Here is a 20,776-nt window from a genome sequence, read left to right as displayed (position 1 = left end):
TGACAAAGTTTTCACTCAAAATTTGCCTACCCTGCTTTAAGCATCCAATGCGATACCATATCAGACCGTTGATATCATGACCTATTTTGAATGGCAAATCACTAATCCATAAATCATTTTCAAGTATTCCGCTTAGCAGATCACAATCAGAGACCAGGCCACATTCAAAAACACACTGACATGAATGAAGGCGGTCAATAATGTATCTTATGCTGTAACAGTTCTCATGCTAGCGTGCAATTCCTTCTTGTTTGCCTAATTTTAGCTCCTCAATTCCCAAAGGCTCATTTATAAGAAACAGTCCATGCTGACCAAAACCTACACACTGTTCCAAAGGAAATTAACAGTGCTGACAGAAATCAAAATGATGTTTTTGAAAATAAAAAAAAGGAGAGAATAACTGTTGGCATACTGTCAGATCGTTAGCCAGTGATCAATGTCAAACCCTGTTTCCTCATGTTCATTAATGCAAACTAAAAAGCCATCACAACCAACTTTCTCTTTGAGCTCAGAGATGCAGGTGATGGACAGATTTCAAAGTCTTCAGAGATGGGCAACAGTACCGCTCCAAAGGGGTTATCATAGCAAAAAAGCGCAGAAAATGCCACTTCGCAATTTTATCAGTCTTTGATATTTGAGGCATCATTATACTGTCCTGGCAGGCCGCTCGGTGGAATGCCAGAGTGATTTTTAGGCCAGATGGAGCATGGCTTTGTTGAGCCACGCTGAATAACTTCAGATAGGCTGGCAGATAGTGTAGATTGGCACACTTGCAGTATGTGCTGCCATCTCCTACCTAACAGTCCTTCCCTCTCAGCATGCTTTTTACAGCTCTTAACCCACTCTCCACTCTTTTGTTTAACAAAGATTCATGTCTGCCCAGACACGGAGAACAACACTGAGCGATTTCCTTAAAAGGAGAAAATATGCTCTTTTGGTGGGAAGCAAGATGGATACATTCCGCAAAACTTAACAGGGGCCCCAGAGTGGGAGAGGACAATGTGAAGACACTCATGGTTGTTCACCGTGTCACAAACATTAAAACAAACGTCAGGTGTCCCAGCATTTGATTTGAAAGGTCAGTGTTATGCATCAGTGCAATAAAGGACAAAAGAAGTATAATTGTAGCCTTTGTATAGTGTTTGTGCTTCACAATATTCCATGGGGAGAATTATTGTTGCAGCAGATGTATGTTTACTTCCACTATTTCTGTTCTCGACAAAAGCCAAACATCAATATTGCAACCAACCCGTTTCAAAAACTATGAATTAAAAAAAAGTTTATGATGTTTAAAAACAGACACAACCATCTGTGCTTGATGTTTTTTGCAAGCAATTACAGTCAGCTTTTGAAACCTATCAAAGGGTTATTCTCTTTCTTTTAAAGGGTTGGTTCACCCAAAAACGAAATTTCTGTCATTAAGTACTCACCCCATGTCGTTCCACAACCTTCGTTCATCTTCGGAGCACAAATTAAGATACTTTTGATGAAATCCGAGGGTATCTGATCCACACATAGGCAGCAACATCATTGCACCTTTTGAGGTCCAGAAAGGTAGTTGAAACGTGACTACAGCGGTTCAATCTTAATGTTATGAAGCGATGAGAATACTTTTTGTGCGCAAAAACAAAACAAAAATAACGACTTTATTCAACAATTTGAATCATTGTCATACATAGTGAACTCAGTGCAGGCTTCCTTGTTTACGTGCGAATGCTGGCTCATTATTGGCTGAATCCTGTGTCAGCATCACATGCATGCATCGTGCTGCTCATGTTTTCAGCTTCGGCCAATACTGAGTTGGCATTCGATCATAAACAAGGACGCCTGCACTGAGTTCACTACGTATGACAATGGTTCAAATTGTTGAATAAAGTCGTTATTTTTGCTTTGTTTTTGCGCACAACAAGTATTCTCGTCGCTTCATAATACTAAGGTTGAACCACTGTAGTCACGTTGACTATTTTAACCAGGTTTTTAACTACCTTTCTAGACGTCAAAAGGTGCAATGACGTTGCTGCCTATGTGCGGATCAGATACCTTCGGATTTCATTAAAAATATCTTTATTTGTGTTCCAAAGATGAACGAAGGTCTTATGGATGTGGAACGACATGAGGGCAAGTACTTAATGACAGAAATTTCATTTTTGGGTGAACTAACCCTTTAAACAGACAACATTAGGACAATATTATACCCATTGTAAATAGCATTATTTAACAAAAATATAGAAATGCCCTAGAGTGCAAAATGAGTCATCAGTATCAATGGTTTGTTGTATAAAAAAGGTCAATAACAATTAACAATGACCATGATAAACAAGATGTGGCAAATTCTAAGAAATGTGGTCTTGTCAGTCATGTAGGTTTCATTTGGTTTTGGTTATGTTTTTATTTCATGTATTAATTGTTTTTTGTTTTTTTTTAACAAGACTTTCCTTGATTTATTAGGTTGCCTATGAAAGCCTGTAGACTGACACATGAAATGAATGCTTATACAATGTTCAGGATAATGCCGAAAGAGCTTCTGCAAAGAAAAGGGATTAATTTAAATTATAGTCTCACATAGCCAGTTCTATATAGTCTATAGTCTCAAATATACTTTATAATAAAACTATCATAACTGCAATTTTAATTACCTCATCTATCATCATGATGCCGGTGAATTGCAGCGCTGGTGCAAACATATCCACATCACTTTGATCAGATGCTTTCTTAACTGCTGTTTTCTCACTTCTGTCATTATTGTTGTATGTTTATTTTGTTATTGAGAGGAAAGCGCGCAGCACATATTTACATATTCATCTAAACGTCGCTCTCGGTAGCGTGGACGGAGTCTAGATGTTCGTTACAAGTATATATCTTTAAGGGTATTTCCAACTTCTTTTTTACATCTAAGTGAAGATCGAAAAAGAATTTTGCCGTGATTATATCACAACCTAGCATCACATTCAGTCTCTTGTACGTTATGTGTGCATGAGTGCGAGCATGAACAATAACTTGCTGGCTGCAGTTCACTTAACGGCCACCAGTGTCGCTAAAAAACTAAATTCTACATATAGCCCCTTTAATTCAACCATCAAGTAAAAAGTAATCACACATTTACATCTTAATTATACACCTTGAATAAATGTGAGTGTACACATATTAATACATTTTTTTTAATTCAATATTATATAATTAATAAAATATATATTTTTTAATATTATGAATTATTTATAAATATCTTTATAAATTATCGTTACATTTTTGAGTCACAACTCATGCCATTTTACATCAACTAACCTTGCCTTGTCATAAAAAGTTTTTTTTTTTCTTCAAATGTAAGGGGTCATGACATGAGAAATCTTTTAATCAATTTGCCTTGATTTTCCTATATAAAGACATATAAAGAGGTCTTTGTACCATTAAAACATCCTGCAAGTTTCAGAGCTTAAAACATCCTCCTCATTATAAACAAAGCATTTATTTAATCAAGCTCTAAAAATGGCTCATTTTGATATTGGTTGACCTGTGATGTCACACGGGCAAATATACGGGCAAATATATTTGCATATGACTGCCTCCAGAGCAAGACATCGACGAACAGTTTTTCATCATCACACCATAGGCCCCGCCCACTGGTATTCAGTTGCTTAACGGTTGACATTTGCCTACACTGGATGTGAGCCTCGCATCAAAAGCAAATTGACCCCATTATAATCACTGATGCTGTCTACACTGAATACAGTATACAGATGCACATTCAGGGCCCTATTTTAATGATCTAAGCACATGGTCTAAAGCGCTTGGCCCAAGTTCACTTAGGGTGTGTCCGAATCCACTTTTGCTAGTTTAACGACGGGAAAAATGGTTGGCGCCTGGCGCGTAGTCGAAAAGGGTTGTCCCTATTCTCTTAATGAGTAATGGGAGTGTTTTAGGCGTAACATGCAATAAACCAATCAGAGTCTCATCTCCCATTCCCTTTAAAAGCCAGCTGCGCTCACGTCATGGCAGATTCGCTATTTACATGGTGGAATTTGCAAGCGGAAAAACTGAACGCTTCTCTAGTGAGGATATGGATCTGCTTGTGTGCGAGGTTAAAGCGTGTGAGCAGACCATCTACGGGAAAAGCCAAAGCATTTTTATCTTTATGCACACAATAATAATCTTTTACATTGCAATCCTTTAATATTTGGCATGTTTGTGTGCTGCTGCGCGTCCCTGTGTGTGTAGTAAGCAGAGTGTACGCTCGTTGTGCACCCGCCTATAGGCGCATATTACTAACGTGCTCTTTAAATAACAAAAAAAATACTGCGCCATTGACTTTAGACCAGGTTTCATTTGGTCAATGGCACAGTCTATTTCAGTTGCCTCAAAATAGCAATGCGCCAACAATGCACCTGAACACACCTCATTTTCAGACCAGCATACCCATGGGCGCACAAATGGGCGCAAATGCATTTGCTATCTAAACAACTTGTTGAAAGATGAAGCAGCCAACTGTATTGAATCTGACAGCAGCTGCATCACAAACCATAATTAAATGATTTATGATTTCATAATGCTTTATCTGTAAATGATGGTTTGGATAATGTTTTCAAAACACTTACTCCTGTGTAATAGCGAGTGGGCGTTGAACCTGTTTATTATGCAGTGACGTTAGCCAATCATAATAGTGGCCATTTACTGATAAGCCTTAAAGATGCCGCCCCTTAAGAACGGTTAATTTCAGAAAGAGGGGCAGAAAATAATTGTTTTAAGCATATATATTTATTTTATTTTTTTAGGGGGGCATGGACATAAAAAATTCATGTTTTAAACGCCTTCAATTGGTCATTTTTATCATACTCAATGTTGCGAAAAACATGTAAATAGAAACATTAAAGTATATCTAGGTACAGTGTTTCATACCCATCTGTACATCCAGCCTTCCATTAATAAAGTAATAAATGTGAAATAAATAAATAATAAATTAATTAATTAATTAATGTGTAAGGGCATGAATCATCAAATGGTTTCATGCACAGTTATTGTTTTAGTAAAATTAATCTTGCATGTACCACCAGTATTCATGAATAACAGCACAAAGAATGTGATGTCTTCACAAAGATGGTAGGCATCTGGCTCTCGGCCAAAATCCAGTCAGCAACAAGAGTAAATATTCAACAGACATAAACACAAGGAGTATTGAAATGCTCACAATCTGTGAAAAAAGGGGAAGTGTAGGGGAAGATAAGTTGCAGAAGAAATGATGGCACTGCTGGTGGATAACGGAGGCTTTGGATAATAGAGATCCAGCTGAGGAGAAGATGAAAAGATTCTCAGTGGTGCCAAGAATCTACTCTGCTTTCCAGTTGTGTGCATTTCATTGCAGTTCATATGTTTCACTGAACATGTGTGTATTTAACAGCATATGATTTTAAGTAAACAGTAGGAAAATTAACATGAATTTCAGAATTTCTTAAAACTTCTGTTGTCCGTTTGCTTCAATGACAGCAGAACTCGGTCTGATAGGAACAAAACCTGATGTTCTCCAGCTTGATTTGAGATGTTCCGCTTCAATGGAAGCAATCAAATCTGACCGTCTGTACAGATTCCACATGATCAATGTCACAAATATGCTTATTATATAGAGTTTTTGATGCAGAATCTTAAATAATTATTCTTCATTTTACATTTTTACAGTACATTTTTCAAAATCCTTAAACTTCCTGTTTATTTCCAGGTTTTGGTTCCCAGATATTTAACGTGTTCTCAAACTTTGCGTTTTTGCACATTATACTATTCTAAACAAAATGATGTACCATATACCATGTCTTCTGCACTGCCAAATGAAGCTCATTTGCCATTTTGCACTTTACCATAATTTATTTATAGGCTATGCAATGCTGTATTACTACTCACACGTCTGGTTAGATGCTTGCACAAGCACAATAAAGTTGAATCTAATCTAAGAAAATGCGTATTATATATTTTGAAATGCACACATTCTCTTCAGAAAACACTGTGCATGAACTATATAATCTGCATTTGAATATTCACTTTTTTCTCCCTTTCAAAGTTGATAAACAGAATCAACAGGTGGACACACCAGACTGGCTGTCTGCCTATATTCACGATACATCACATTAGGAAAGTAATGAAGGCATGGTCGGAGACAGGTTTGATGGATGGTTATGATTATGCTTGTGCCACAGAACTCAAGGTGTCCTAGTGACCAAGATCACTTGCATGAAATGAGAACAGCTCAATTGCATATGCATAATGGCATCAGTAATGCAAATCATCAGCACTTTATTCTTGTTAATTTTATGGACCCCTTCAAAACAACATTGATCAGATATAAGTGGCACCTACTGTGGGCTCTTTGGGTAGAAAGGCAGGGTGACATGACTGAGGTCGTGAATATCAAAGGCTGTAGGTTCGGCTGAGATCGCCTGTCTCTTGGTCCTCTGCTGCTCTTGAAGGACACTCTGCTTGTGGACCTGTTGCGTTGCCGGTCTTATAACTGATCGGTATTTGTCTAACTCATTCTGAAGCTTCTGGATGAGTTCATCTTTCTGGTCCAGCTCCAACTCCAGTTCATCAATAAGCGCGTCTCTCTGTCTCAATTCTTCAATCTTCTCCTGTAACGCGTACTGGAGATCGCGTAAAGTGCCCATTTCTCCCCACAGTTAATGATCCGCAGCCGTTACCAACTTGGCGAACGGTCAGTTTTCGGTCATGAAATTAAGACAAACCGCTTTTGCTCGTATGTTCCGTGACAACGTCTCCAAAATTCGCCGCGCCAATCCACCGGCGTGCTTTCAGATTACTTATACCGGAGGAATGAACGGGGAAACACCCACGGCGTCAGCAGACATCACATTCGGGAGACGAAGTTTCACAGGGCATTAATTTTTTGTCCAAATACGTCAGTCGCAGCTGTGGAGCGCGTCGAGCGCGAGTGGAACGCCATGAGCGCGCAGTGAGAGCAGCATGCTCGTGGATCCCTGACGAGCCAATGGGGAAAGACTCGAGCGCGCACCTGTAACAGCCGCTGAGAGCTTTCAAGTGCGCTCCCTTACACCCGCACTTGAGCACATTTAAACAATAGTTTTCAATAACAGTTCCTTTACAGTAATCAAAGCGAAAATTTTCCCAATTGAAATTTAATGTCTTTGTTGTTGTTGTTGTTGTTTACCGATTTATACCTAAAATGTGCAAATCGGACATCAAATTAAATACACACATGGCCACAGAAAATAGGCAGAAAATGTGCCACCCTTGTATTTTGTTGTTTTCTCATCGATATCTCGGCGGTTAGTTTGCAGACCTTTTTGTTAAAGGCTTATTTCCTATTTAAAAAAAAAAACACTTCCTGAACTAAACGTGCTTTTTATATTTTTTAAGATTTATCACTGTAAAAAGGGATTCCAGCGTCGATTAACTGTAGATACATACAATTTCTGTCAATTTTACTGTTTTTGTGAGTTTTAACTTATTAAATTCCTTCAATATCAAAGAATCGCTTTCATTAAATAACAGAAGTGAAAATTACTGTATATGACCAAAATGTCACGTGTGTGTATATATATATATATATATATATATATATATATATATACACACTGCACAAAATAATTGTTGGTTTAACTTAAAAAAGGTAACCTGGTTGCCTTAAAATTTTGAGTTCATTGAAATTAAAAATTAGAGTTAATACAATGAAGGCGATTGGTTTAATCAACAAAAACTCAAAATATTATGTTATCTGAACCACATTAATTATCTAAGTTGATCTGACATGAAGTTTTTGAAAAAAAGTTTTAATTTTTTTTTTTTTTTACATTGTCTACAGACAGAAGGAATCCAACACCATTTAACACTGTTGCAATTATGCTGCTTGGGATCTTTTAAGTTTATATATTAGTATCTCACTGATGTGCATTTACTGCAGCCTCTCACTGTACAGTGACACTTAAATACAACACTAATGATGTCCATGTGCACAAAGCTTCTGTGGCATTTGTTTACACAACCTATGCAGCTATACTTCTATACTTCATCAGTGCAGAACAAGCTGTATGTCCAGATGATGCTCTGGAGTTCTACCGCATGATTCCTCTCCACAACCCCTGACATCATCTGGATCCTTCCCATTAACACACGACCAGCTGGTGCTCCATGTCACCTCATTAACTGCCCCACCGTCTGGTTGAGGGGAAAAAAGCTAAAAATTTTACCCTGAGAATGAAATTGCTACACTGGTCTGCCCTCTGTACACTTGCTGTGTATTACGCTATCAGAAAGCCTGTTAGAAACCCATGGAATCCTAGAATATTATAATAGCAAATTATCATTAAATAAAACTAAAATTATATATATATATATTCCCTAGGCATTCTATACAATGCCGGATTTCACACATTGCCAGTAATATATAATATATTACTGGCAATGTGTGAAATCCGGCATTGTATAGAATGCCTAGGGAATACATAGAATGCCTGAAGTTTGTAGACAAAGTATGATGTATGAATGGTTTATATTTCACACATTTCCTAGGCATTCTATACAATGCCAAAGGGCCAGCCGGCTTGTCATTCTGTATGATACCTAGGTAATGTATAGAATTCCTAGGAAAAGCATGCAACATAATCACAAAAACCAGATATTTCATTATCTGCCTACAAACTTCACACATTCTATATATTCCCTAGGCATTCTATACAATACCTGCTTTTCACACATATATAATTCATTTTATTTCAGCTAGTTGCGAAGGCAACATGTATCATTTTCGTTTACTTAAAGTTGAAGTATTTACATAACTAAAAAAAAATGACTAATAAAAATGACGAAAAACACAACAAAATTACTAAATTGAACTAAAATGAAAAAGAAAGCAGATGTAAAAAATAAAATAAAATCTAATTTAAAATATTAAAGGATACATATATATATATATATATATATATATATATATATATATATATCCTTTAGTCCACTCACACACACACACACACACACACACACATATATATATATTTACATATAATTATTAAGGTAAAAGATGCTATATGGCAAGAACACAGAATCTTTTAAAATAGGATCAAAAGCGCCCTCTAGTGTAGAAAATCTGCAACATACCCAGAGAGAGGTAACTAAAGATTTAACACAAACTGCTGAAAATAGCATAATTCTACAATAACATCAGTAGCTGAAAAGATTTGCTTTTTATATATATTATAATATGCGGATTAAGCTGTAGAAATCAAACTGTTATATTTGTTATATCTTTTTCACTACACTGTACAACATTTTCTTGTTCTATATATACCATTCTGTTAGTTTGGCAGAAAGCCTGTTAATAAAGTGGTTAATAAATGTCCTGAATCTTGAAACCCACAATGTAGCACACAAACCTCACTAGGGACATTATTCAGTATCTAGTCCATGCCTTCCTTTTAAATGATTTTCATGAGCACTGCCCTAAAATGAATGTGAATCCCATTTATCATGCATAGCAGAAAAGACCAATTAAGCACTATTGATGAGGCTCTGTCGTTCTCGCAAACCATTTACAAGAACTGGAGACCAGGCGCAGATCAAAGTGTCTGAGCCAATGTGGACGTGAGAGATGTGATGCTAATGTGGAAGGCCTGAGCCCGTATCTGCAGGACAAGCACAGGAAAGATAACACACTTTCCATTCTCGAGTGCTTTTCAAGCAGCTTGTTGATTATATAAGGAGTTCTACATTAGAACACACAGGATCAGAGGAGAGGCGGGCAGTATTTGTCAAAGAGATCGCTTTTTATCAGTCACAAAAACCTGACTACTGAACGTACAGTGTATATGACTGACGCTATATTAAAATAAGAACAAATGGTAAATGTTATAAGGTTTAAAATGCTAATAATTTTGTGGAATATTATTACAATTTAATAGAATTAAGAAAGAAGAAATATCTAAAGACATATTAAAAATATATAAAATATAATATGCTGATTTGCTGCTCAATAAACATTTCTTATTATTATCAGTGTTGAAAACTCTTTTTGCTGTTTTTTTTTTCTGGAAACTCTACTATTCAAAAGTTTGGGCTAAGTAAGATTAAAATAATAATAATAATAATACTTTTATTCAGCAAGGATGCATTAAATGTAATAAAAGTGATAGTAAAGACATTGATAATGTTATACCATATTCTACATATATTACATGTCAAATATATATTAAAATAGAAAACAGTTTTTTAAATTGTTATAATATTTCACAATATCAAATAAATGCAGTATTGGTAAGCATAAAGAGAAAAATGGTAGATTTAATTGAGATTTAATGTTAACATACCTTACATTTTATACATAACTTGGTTACATATATATTTTAGAGGAGCTTAATTTAAACCTCAATATACCACAGTATTTTTTTACCCGTAAAAATAATAGGCTAGTACTTTTGAAAAAAAAAAAAAAAAAAAAAAGTTTAAACTGAATAATATGTAATGAACACTCCAGTGATATCAGTGGCCTACAAAAAGCTTTTTATCCAACATGGGGTGGGTCCACCGTCATGATGGCCGCCTATCGTATTCACACTTCAGAATCTCGCCGGAAGTAGTAGGTCATCCGGGTACTTTTAGCCTACTCTTTTAAGCATACTGTGAATTCAGACATACTTATTTTGTCACATGCTATCTTACTATTTAGTAGAGAAGTATGTGATTTCAGCCTGAGTGCATCTTTTAGTGCCTGTTACAGTTTCCTCATTGCTTTAATATCAATCCTTCATGAGGTGATGACATTTTACTGACATCTAGTGGCTACTAACAGGAAGTTATTTTACTTTTCAGTTATTTTAAATGGCAGCCAGTAGTTAAAAGAACTACCAAACCTGCTTATTACAACCCCAAACTGTACTTCTGTTTATTATTTTCCAAAGCAAAATGAAAATGTAGCATAAATCTCAATCATACTCAGCAAGCCACAGCTCCCAGAAGTTAATAAAGATATTCATTTACAGAAATGGGGTTTACTTATTCTCACTAAATGTGGGACATTTCACGTGTTTCCAGGAAAAGTTGAAAGTTATAATATATGAATCCTAAATATAGCAGTGAATATCTATGACATTCAATATTTAACAACCAGCATTAAATATTTAACAAGGTTAGGGCTGTACAGAAGGCCTATTGGACATTAAGCAAGTGTGAAAGAGTGCTTTTAGGTCTAAGAGCATTAGACCAGATGTGAACTTTTATGTAAATGCATTATATTAGGCATTACGGACCAAGATTATACACATTAGTGTCAGCTAATTATGATGCATAGCTTGAACACTTTAATAAAACAAAAAACTTAACCCACATTGAACCTGCATCTCATTTTATCCATTACAAGTTAGATGCAAAACTGCTGAAAGTAAAACAGAACATTTTAACCCCTAACCATAACCCACACTTCCAAAAATGGATGTATTTAACTTAATGACAATTAAGAAAGCATGTGCTACATTCATATAATTCCCAGAAAGAACAAGTTGTATTTTAAAAAGTACTAAAACTTGAGAGAAATAAATAGCAGTTACAATACACTACTAAGTACTCAAAAGTACTCATGACTCATTACTTGCTTCTAAGAACTGATTTTTCCAAAGAATACTATGGTGATGCCCATTTGCAATACAATCAAGCACAGAAAAAGTATAATCAATCAAGTTTAGCAACCACTCTGCACCAGTAAACAATATGCTGCAATCTTACTTGTCTAACAATCAATTCATTCTTATACAGTAAAACATGGATTGACTAGTTTGACTCTGTTCACATTCAGTGCATGAAAACTGTTTTTGGGTGTTTGATACTAATAATCAAAAGTTTAAAGTCATTTTTTTTTCAGTTCCAGATAACATACTTACTAGGTTTAGTATAGTATAGTAGCCTATAGTCATACAATGTGACAAAATCTTGTATATAGTTTGTATAGTCACGTATAAAATTGTATTCAGTATCCCTGCTAACAGAGAACATTCTCAGAACTTCCCTAACGTTCTGGCAAGGTTGTCTCAAAGTTAATGGGAACGTTAGCAAACGTTCTTAGAACATATTTTTGTTAACTGGGATAGTGTAGTGTAGTCACGTGTGAAAATCTAATCTTGATCTAAGTGTAGTAGTACAGTCACACTGCGGGGTAACAGAGACTCGACTCGGACGGAAACCATCCACTCACAGTCTGGTGGTGACACCGATGCAAAAAAACACGTCTATAGATAGTAAATGAAGGGCTCTTACCTGTCCGACTTGGGGTGTTTGCGCAAAGCTTCGCTTGTCAAGGTCTGCGGTTCCGCTGAGATGCCCTGCGCGCGCCTGGTTCTGGGTCCAATAGCGCTCGGCAGAACTGACTGACATTTGTGCAGCTTTCTCTTCAGTTCATTCACCTCCCGCTCCTTTGCCGACAGCAGCCTCTCCATTTCTTTTATCCTCTCCTCTTTTATGAGCAGCATCTTGGCAAATTCTTCGTCTAATTCACTCATGTTTGAAGTTTGGACAGAAGAAGACTGAACGCAACTCCCGCGGAATGATGTCTTAACTATATCAGTCAAGATTCACTTTACCACAGAGCAGCTGCGCTCCGTGCGCACCCTTCCTGCAGACTAGGACGATTGTTTCATTGAGAAACCAATTAGATGTTCCTCTCCCTCCTTCCCCAGAGAGACCTGCTTATGGTCACTCCGCAAACGCTTTCTTAACACACAATCGAATCGAGCCTCAAATAGAGTCAATCATATATGATTGGTGACGTGCCTTAGTGTGTATATACACTCAGACACATACAGTACAGATGCAGGCTAGAAAGTCTTCTTGAAAAACAACTAGCTGTAATCAATGAAAAAGTGATTTTATAATAATTAAAACAAACTATAGATAAATACATAAATAAAAATGTTATTTAGATTTCAGTAACAATCAAAAACCACACAAACTAATACATTTCCATTTGTCTATTCATTCAGTCATTCATTCATCACTTCTTCAGGTCTACCCATATAGTTATGTAACCATCTAACCAGAGTCACTGATGCTAAATTTGTAATATTCTGAGTAAGTACAAGGGGGGGAAAAATGCTGCTTTAAATTTGTTCTTCTCCTATTTTACTTTATCCGGTGGCCTATAATACAGTCAATCTTTTGCACTCAGTGAAAGCTGCTATTTCCAGCCTCTGAATGGAAACATCTCAAATATAATATGCATATTGTGGCCTTGGTTCAATACCTAGTCATCCAAAAAAAGTAAAAGTTAATCTTTACAAAGCCACTGGTCTGTAATATGGAAAAAGATTTCACTGTTCAACCATACAGATGGTTAAGACTAAGACCTTAGTGCACAACAATTATGTTGTTGGGTCAGTTTTCAATTTTGACTTTATTAATTCGCAAAAACAACATAGCCCTTTTTGTTTGTTCAGTTATTTTTCTTCTCCGTCTGACTAATCAGGTCACCTTGACTTCTGTTCTCTTTGCTTTGTTTATGTCACACAAGGGAAAACCTGCTGTGATTCACAAAATTTGAGCATGCTTGGTTATCTCATCCCAATGAGGCAATGCCATCCGCAGCTCTCCAGGGGAAGGAGTATCAGCTTTCAGACAGACATTCAATGGTCTGACAGTCAATGGTCTTCCTGTAATGCATACGATTTCTCTCATCGAAACTGTAGAGCGTCCCTAAGTGAAGACAGGATGTTGCAAAATCAATGATGTTTATGTCATCGTGCGCCTCTACTGCGGGATTTATCTAAATGGAGGGAGGAGGAGACGCTGCCTGAGTTGATGTTGCTGAGAGACTGTGATGGAAAGGAGGGGGCTGGGTGTCTTAAGTACAGATTTACTCAATACGAATGCAGAAGAGCACTTAAAGGGATAGTTCATCCAAAAATGTAGTCTACTCACCCTCATGTCCATTCAAGTAGTCCATACAACTTGTGCACTACATTTCAAGCATTTTGAAGTCATTTACATAATAGCGCCAAAGAAACAAGCGCACGGCCATCTTTAGAATATTGTTTTTAAACTTCTGTTTTAGCGGTAGTTCTGTATATTTCTATGGCATCGCTGTCAAGAGTATTTAGCTAGTGGATTTACTTATTGTAGAGTTAACGAAAGTTATCATAAGCACTGTCATGTTTGAAGCAGATGTCATAACAAATGTCAGTAGACCGGAAAGATTTTAAAACGAGCGGTTCATACATAAATCTGTAAGATCTTACCTTCATGCTGTGGAAATACAAACTGGAAGACAGAACACAACGAGCGCAGTACTGAAAAAGGGGCGGGGCTGCATAAGGTATATAGCTTTATGTGAGAAACAGAGCAAAATTTAAGGCATGCAGATGAATCACACCAAGTTTGGTGCCAAAACACCATTGGTTCCCATGTGTTATAACTAAACTTGACATGCTAATTTTAATAAAAAGGAATTTGAAGAGCATTTAGATATATACTGTACAGAAGCCTATATTTGCCCAGTGAAAAGTGAGGGAGTGAGTCTCTTACATATTTTATGCACATAACTGCAGCACATTTAGAACGCTGCAGTTATGACATTTTTGTAGACCATCCTGGAAGTTAGCATCACTCTTGTTCACTCGACAAAAACCCAATAAGATTTTTCCATTGGCTTTTGGTTTATTGGATAAAATAAGCTCTGTGACCAATAAAAGTTTGTTCATCATGATAATCTTCACAAATAAACACATCTTATGAATTGTGAAGCCTAAATATGTTCACCTGAATAAAAAAATAAAAACAACTAAAAAACTAAACTTAGGCTATAAACTAATTACACTACAGTCTCATTACTTCAACATCACGACCATTAAAGTGGTCCTATTATGCTTGTTTACATTTTCAACTTTCTTTAGTGTGTAATGTTGCTGTTTGAGCATTAAAAAGTTCTGCAAAGTTACAAAGTACAAAGTCACTGAGTAATTCTCTATATCAGTAAGCACTGTTTCAGAACTCCCTGAAACACCTTGATTGTAGTCTTGAGTTTTCTTCCGAAAATTATGTCTCATTTGAAAGGGGACCTATAATGCCCCTTTTACAAGATGTAAAGTCTGGTGTCCCCAGAATGTGTCTTTGAAGTTTCAGTTCAAAATACCCCACAGATAATTTATTATAGCTTGTCCCTATTTGGGTGTGAGCTTTAACAGCTCACGCTTCGGTTGTTCAACAACAACAAAGCTGGAGAATCTCACATAGCCAAAATGACGATTGTCAGTAACGGTTTTCAGGCTTACATTGTTCAAACCTGAGTCAGACACTGATGGAGAGACTCAGGAAGAAGTTACAACTTTTAGAATGCATCTGGACATTTCTGAATGGTTAGTGGATAAATTTATGTAGTTGCTGTGGAGTTGATTCAACTCACTGACTAGCATGTGCCGTCATGTTAAACTTTTGTGTAAATCCAGCGTTGAATTGACCCGTCGTTTGTGAAGCAGTCCGGCATAAAATGACAGCATGGCAACAACACTCTACTACAACATCTCTTCTTGTTAAATGTTCCCAGGGGCAGGGTTTATGTAGATTTTAGGGTTAGTGATGTCACTACCTGGGAAGAAGCACACTGTAGTCCCTACCAACCATTTGTTGTAGTTCTTAAACAAAAAAATCTTCAAAAGAAAATATCTCCCTTTGCACTGAACTTTGAGCGTCGTAACTTTGCAACTTAACGTTGTTTGTGCTCTAACAGCAACATTACACACTAACTAAAGTTAAAAAAATGAAATCATAATCAACCACCCCTTCAAATAATTCCCACACAAGGCATAGGCTACGCAAAATAGGGGCAGGGCTTGCTTGAGTTGCATTTAGTAGTGTGTTGAAACTCGCAGTTATGGTAAGGGGCGTGACATTTCCAAAACATGCTCAAAGCGCTTGACCAATCAGAGCACATTGCACTTTTCGGAAGGAGGGGCTTCATAGAGACAGGAACTAAACAGAGCATTACTGACAGAATAGAGCAATAGAGGATGTGCAATAATGTAAAATATATGAAAAATAATGTGTTTTTTTAACATTCAAGTGCAAAAATCTTAATCTAGTAGACCCCCCCAAAAAAATCAAGACCTTGAAAAGGGGCATAATAGGTCCTCTTTAAGCTTCCAACAGCTTTTTTTGGTCTTTATTTAAAAAACATTTTTCCTTCAAAGTTTGAGTTAGAATAGTTTGCAAGAGCGTGACTATAAACATAATGAAGATGTGAAAGCGGACTAGTGCATTGATGAGTTTTCCTATTCGGTGTGATGGTGTTTAATGTCCATGACAACATTTGTAGTCCCATTTGACCAATTATTAGAAACCGCATTTTCAAAACAAGTAAAGGCTTTAAAAAATCACAAGGGAGTATTACTGATGCATTTTATATTGTAGAATAAAATGTAAAAATACTTTGAGCTTGTTGTAGCATCTGAATCAGTCAAACACACACAATTGTAAAAGTTACTCTTCCAACCCTTTAGCCATGCAGGCCCCGTAATGTCTGGCTTCCCCACTGAGTGCTATCACCCTTCTGCTTCAATCAAACACTTCAAAGACACTCGGCACATTGATTGCTCTCAATACAAGAACCAGACATGCAGCCCATAGAAATCCACTAATTCATTGACAAATTTGCTTAAATGAAGGAACATGCATTTCCCCAGTACATTTTGTGTATTATTACTGTTTGTATATTGTTCTTTTGTATATTGTATAGTGTTATGAATGCATGATGACAGAACTACTAGATAATGTATTTCATCTAGGTGATGTTTAATATCAAATTACTCCTTGTTTAATGACTCACACTTTGGTGGACATCACCATCTCATAGAATGCATTGTACGTTTGTTATATTTATCAGAGTATAAATGGACACAAACTTACTAGTTTACTCCCCCCGTGCAAATGAACTCACTTTCAAACAAAGGAAATCTCCCGCCAGAGAATTGCACCTTTCTCATTGGTCAAGCCAAGACTCAAAGGTGTCGACTTTCTGGAGAGTTTAAAAAGCCCCCACGCAGATCACACTTGGTCTTTTCTGGTTCTTCTCTTTGTTCCTGCTTATACTACGGATTGCTGTCATGTGAGATCCCACCCGGCCCCCGAGCCGGGCTGGCAGGCCTCACTCACTTCAAGCCATGCGCAACTTCCTCAACCACAACAGGGTCAAATTAACAGCACAAAGTTTGTCGTCATTTTCTTCATTCAACGCAGAAGATAGGCTATTGATTAGAACTTCAGCACCATCGGACCGAACCATCAAGGATTTCTCCTGAGCCTGCAGATCGGGACGCTCCTCAACAGCTAAGACATTTGCAAGTATCGTTTGAACACTAAACAGCGATTAAGTATTAAGATTTTGAACCTCTTTGTTAACAAAGTTGCTTTAGAGTGAGAAACTGATGGTTCTTCCAGCTTGTCAAATGACTCTTTTCATAGCCCCTTTCCCCATCTCTCATTTCCTATGTATGCGTGAATTGTAAGTCTGTGTATGTGTTTAGTCTAGCTATGTGTTCATGATTTAGTTAAATAAAAGTTGTGTGCACATTCTTGCGAGTTGATTCTGATCTGCTTATAAAACCAATGTCCCTGATAATGATTAAGATCACAGCTACGAGCTAAGAAAGCAATATTTTTCTGTGGCCAGGGAAAATACCCTTTCTGAAAAGTTGATAGACGATCAATACTGAGTTAATTGATTGTAATATTAATTCAGCTACATCAAGTTAATTCGATTAACTGATTCAAATATTTATAATTAATTATAACGAGTTATGATTAATTATTCATATTTCCCCTTTTGAGCTAACTCGCTACGTTATATTATACCACAGACCATATTTAACCAAAAACCTATTCAAAAAATCCACTGGCTTCAGGAAGATGGAACCGGAACCAAACTCTTTGGAGCTTGACAGGCATGTATGAAATGTTGTTGAATGCAAGAAAGCTGCATGAAGATTCTTCAAATATTCTCCGCAGGATATTAAAGTGAGTGAATAATGACAGTTTTTGAACTATTCCTTTGTACCCCAGAAGAGAGTTGAAGACAGAAATATTGCTTCAAGTCATCATGATGTTGGCATTGTTTGTTATTTTGCAGTTTTTCGATGGGACTTCAATGACATGGATTTATTTTTAGGATACCATCTTCACTCTGATCTCCTGTGGTGGAACAGATTACTTCCTTGGCTGTTATAATTGCCAGGGGATGAAACTCGTCTTTTCAACACCTCTCTCATCCGCTGAAGCTGCAGTGCTTGGATCTTACTCCTGCCAGGATGTGATTCTCAAGTGCCCTCACACAAATTCCCAGAGACTGGACCCAGCTGACAGAACACACAGAAGATGATGCAGATGATGAAGATGATGAAGAATAACTAAGATTTGCATTTATCTGATTAAATATTATTACAATTTGAAAGAACAGTTTTCTATTTTATTATATTAAAAATACATAATTTATGTTTTATTAATATTAAACAAATTAATGTGATTTTCAGCATCATTACTCCAGTCTTCAGTGTCACATGATCTGTCAGAAATCATTCTAATATGATAGTGTGCTTTCTAAGGGTGTGTGTGTCATGTGTCTTGATGCCGTGCCAATATTGTATGCAAAACATTCACGCCAATAACTCTGAAATTCAAATGTAATTTTTCGCCTCACAGAGCTAAGAAAGAACAAATGGGAGGGCAACAGATGGTCATTGTAATCCTAAAGCAGCAACTCCAAAACGTTACTCAGCCCTCAGGCTGTAGAGATATTCAAATTCAACAGAGGTCCTTGAGTGCCTGTCTCACCCCACCACCGTGTCTATATCCATGGAAGCGAGTGTACGGATGAAAAGGTCAGGGCACTTGTATCAGACTGGTTTCGACAAAACAATAAGAAGCTGTCAGGATAGGTAAGCTCCAGTGTGTAGCACCAGAAAAATGGAAAGAACCTCTTTATATGACATATCTTGATACATCGAATGGTATATCTTATAAAATATTATGAATCAGAGTTGGTGCAATTTTGGAAGATGATGTTAGGTCAGCTTCATGATTTAATGATTATCAGACATAATCATTAAATCATGAGGGTCACTTACGAATTTTTAGCTAGTCCTAAAGGGACACCCTTGTGAAAAAGACGTGCTTAACTATATTGAATGTGCACTTCAAAACTTAAAAGTATATTTTTAAAAAGCTGTACTTATAATATAATGTTAGGGGCACGAAGGTGTACTTAAAGACAGTCATGACTATGTTTCTTAACACACTTAAATACACTTCTTAAACATTAACTTTGTACAGTACATTTTAATCATCATTTCTTTTGTTCTGCTTTAAGTACACTTATTTTGATGTGTTGACTAACATGCTATAGCACATGTTAAGTACATGATTACAATTTTAACTGTAATGTCTTATTTGATATTACATTTAATGTATTTTAGAAGCAATAAATTGTAACTTTATCATTACATTAAAGCATATTTTAGATTACCATAAATGCTTGTCAGTACATTCAACAATACACTTTAACCATATTTCAAAGGCAGTAGAAGTAAATGAGTCAAAATCTGCTAAGTTGTAATTAAATGTAACAAATCGTGTAAAATGTATTATATTTTAATGGAAAATTAAACATTTGATCAAACTTTGATAATTGCCTTATTCTTTTAAACAACTGAGAAGATAGTATTCAAACTACATTTTATAAAAATCAACTGTCAAGTTTATAATATATATTACATCAGCATATGAGTCAAATTATACAACTACGGGACTCGTCTCAAGATCGCTCATTTAACAGTTCATCTATTGCCAAAATTATGGAAAAAAGATCAGTCAAGAATAAAAATGTATTGAAAATATTCAAATCATGAATGTTTGAATCAGAATGTGTAGTTCGTGCATAAAAAATGTCTGTCAAATGTTCACTAACCTGGCCAAGTTTTTCAATTGAATTGGCATTTATTCTCATGCAGTGTTTCAGCGAATGAAAAGCAAATTTATACTCACGTGCGTTATGTATTATGTATGTTATTGCCTCTGACAGACATCATGTTGAAGCCAATGAGGCCATCATTTTCTCCCTCTTCTCAGAAAGCGTTGACGCATTCAAAACATCTGTGTGTTTTTTTTTTTTTCAGGAAATGCGTGTACTCGCTGGACCTCTGCTTCTCGTAAATACTATTGTGCACGTTATTTCTTGACAGACATCTAAGTTGTGATATTCAAATGATGTGGATTTGAAAACAGATGGATCATAAGGTAATAATTTTTATTTTATAGCCGGCAAGTATTCAGTGAAGTGACTGATACCCGTGTGTGTGTTATGTCTATATATTTAGTTCTAATATTCCAACCGACAGCCAGCCTTTTTTGATGGACAGCCCATTTTTGACGGACATAATAACATGTGAGGGGTGAACTAAGCTTGATTTTTGGGTAGTTCATTATACTTATTTTACGGAATGAAGTTTATTTCGTGGCTTACATGTTACTCAGAGACTGATATGTTTGGCTTGTCAAAAATGTTACATTCAGCTGTCGCAAATTCATTGATTTTTGAAAATCAAAAAAAAAAACAAATTACCAGGAAAAGAGTGGTTTTGATGCACAAAGTTGTTTTTGTCTCTTATAAAAAAAATATTTTATTTAAACCCATGAAAAAGCAGATCCTGTTGTAAATAATAGTGAAAAATCACTTTTTAAAATTGCTGTTCTATTATTAATTCATTTTGACTCAATGTTCTTTCAAACCTGTATGATAATATTT

At 36.2% G+C, this 20,776-nt stretch overlaps 1 protein-coding gene across 2 annotated transcripts in view; it reads right to left on the bottom strand.

Annotated features, from left to right (window-relative positions):
- The window catches only part of prkg1b (protein kinase cGMP-dependent 1b), a 155,993-nt gene extending 143,387 nt beyond the window's left edge, over positions 1-12,606 (bottom strand). The window contains exon 1 of one of the 2 annotated variants that reach the window (XM_051914674.1): positions 12,253-12,606. In XM_051914674.1, the coding sequence (XP_051770634.1) occupies positions 12,253-12,494 (242 nt within the window). In that variant the 5' untranslated portion in view covers positions 12,495-12,606. Of the gene's footprint in view, positions 1-6,336; positions 6,978-12,252 lie in introns of those variants that run through there. The other variant, XM_051914673.1, reaches the window with a different exon arrangement.
- Positions 12,607-20,776: the final 8,170 nt, after the last annotated feature.

Source organism: Ctenopharyngodon idella, chromosome 12 (genome assembly GCF_019924925.1).
Source record: "Ctenopharyngodon idella isolate HZGC_01 chromosome 12, HZGC01, whole genome shotgun sequence".
Lineage (NCBI taxonomy): Eukaryota > Metazoa > Chordata > Actinopteri > Cypriniformes > Xenocyprididae > Ctenopharyngodon > Ctenopharyngodon idella.
This window is presented reverse-complemented; position numbering and strand designations above follow the sequence as displayed.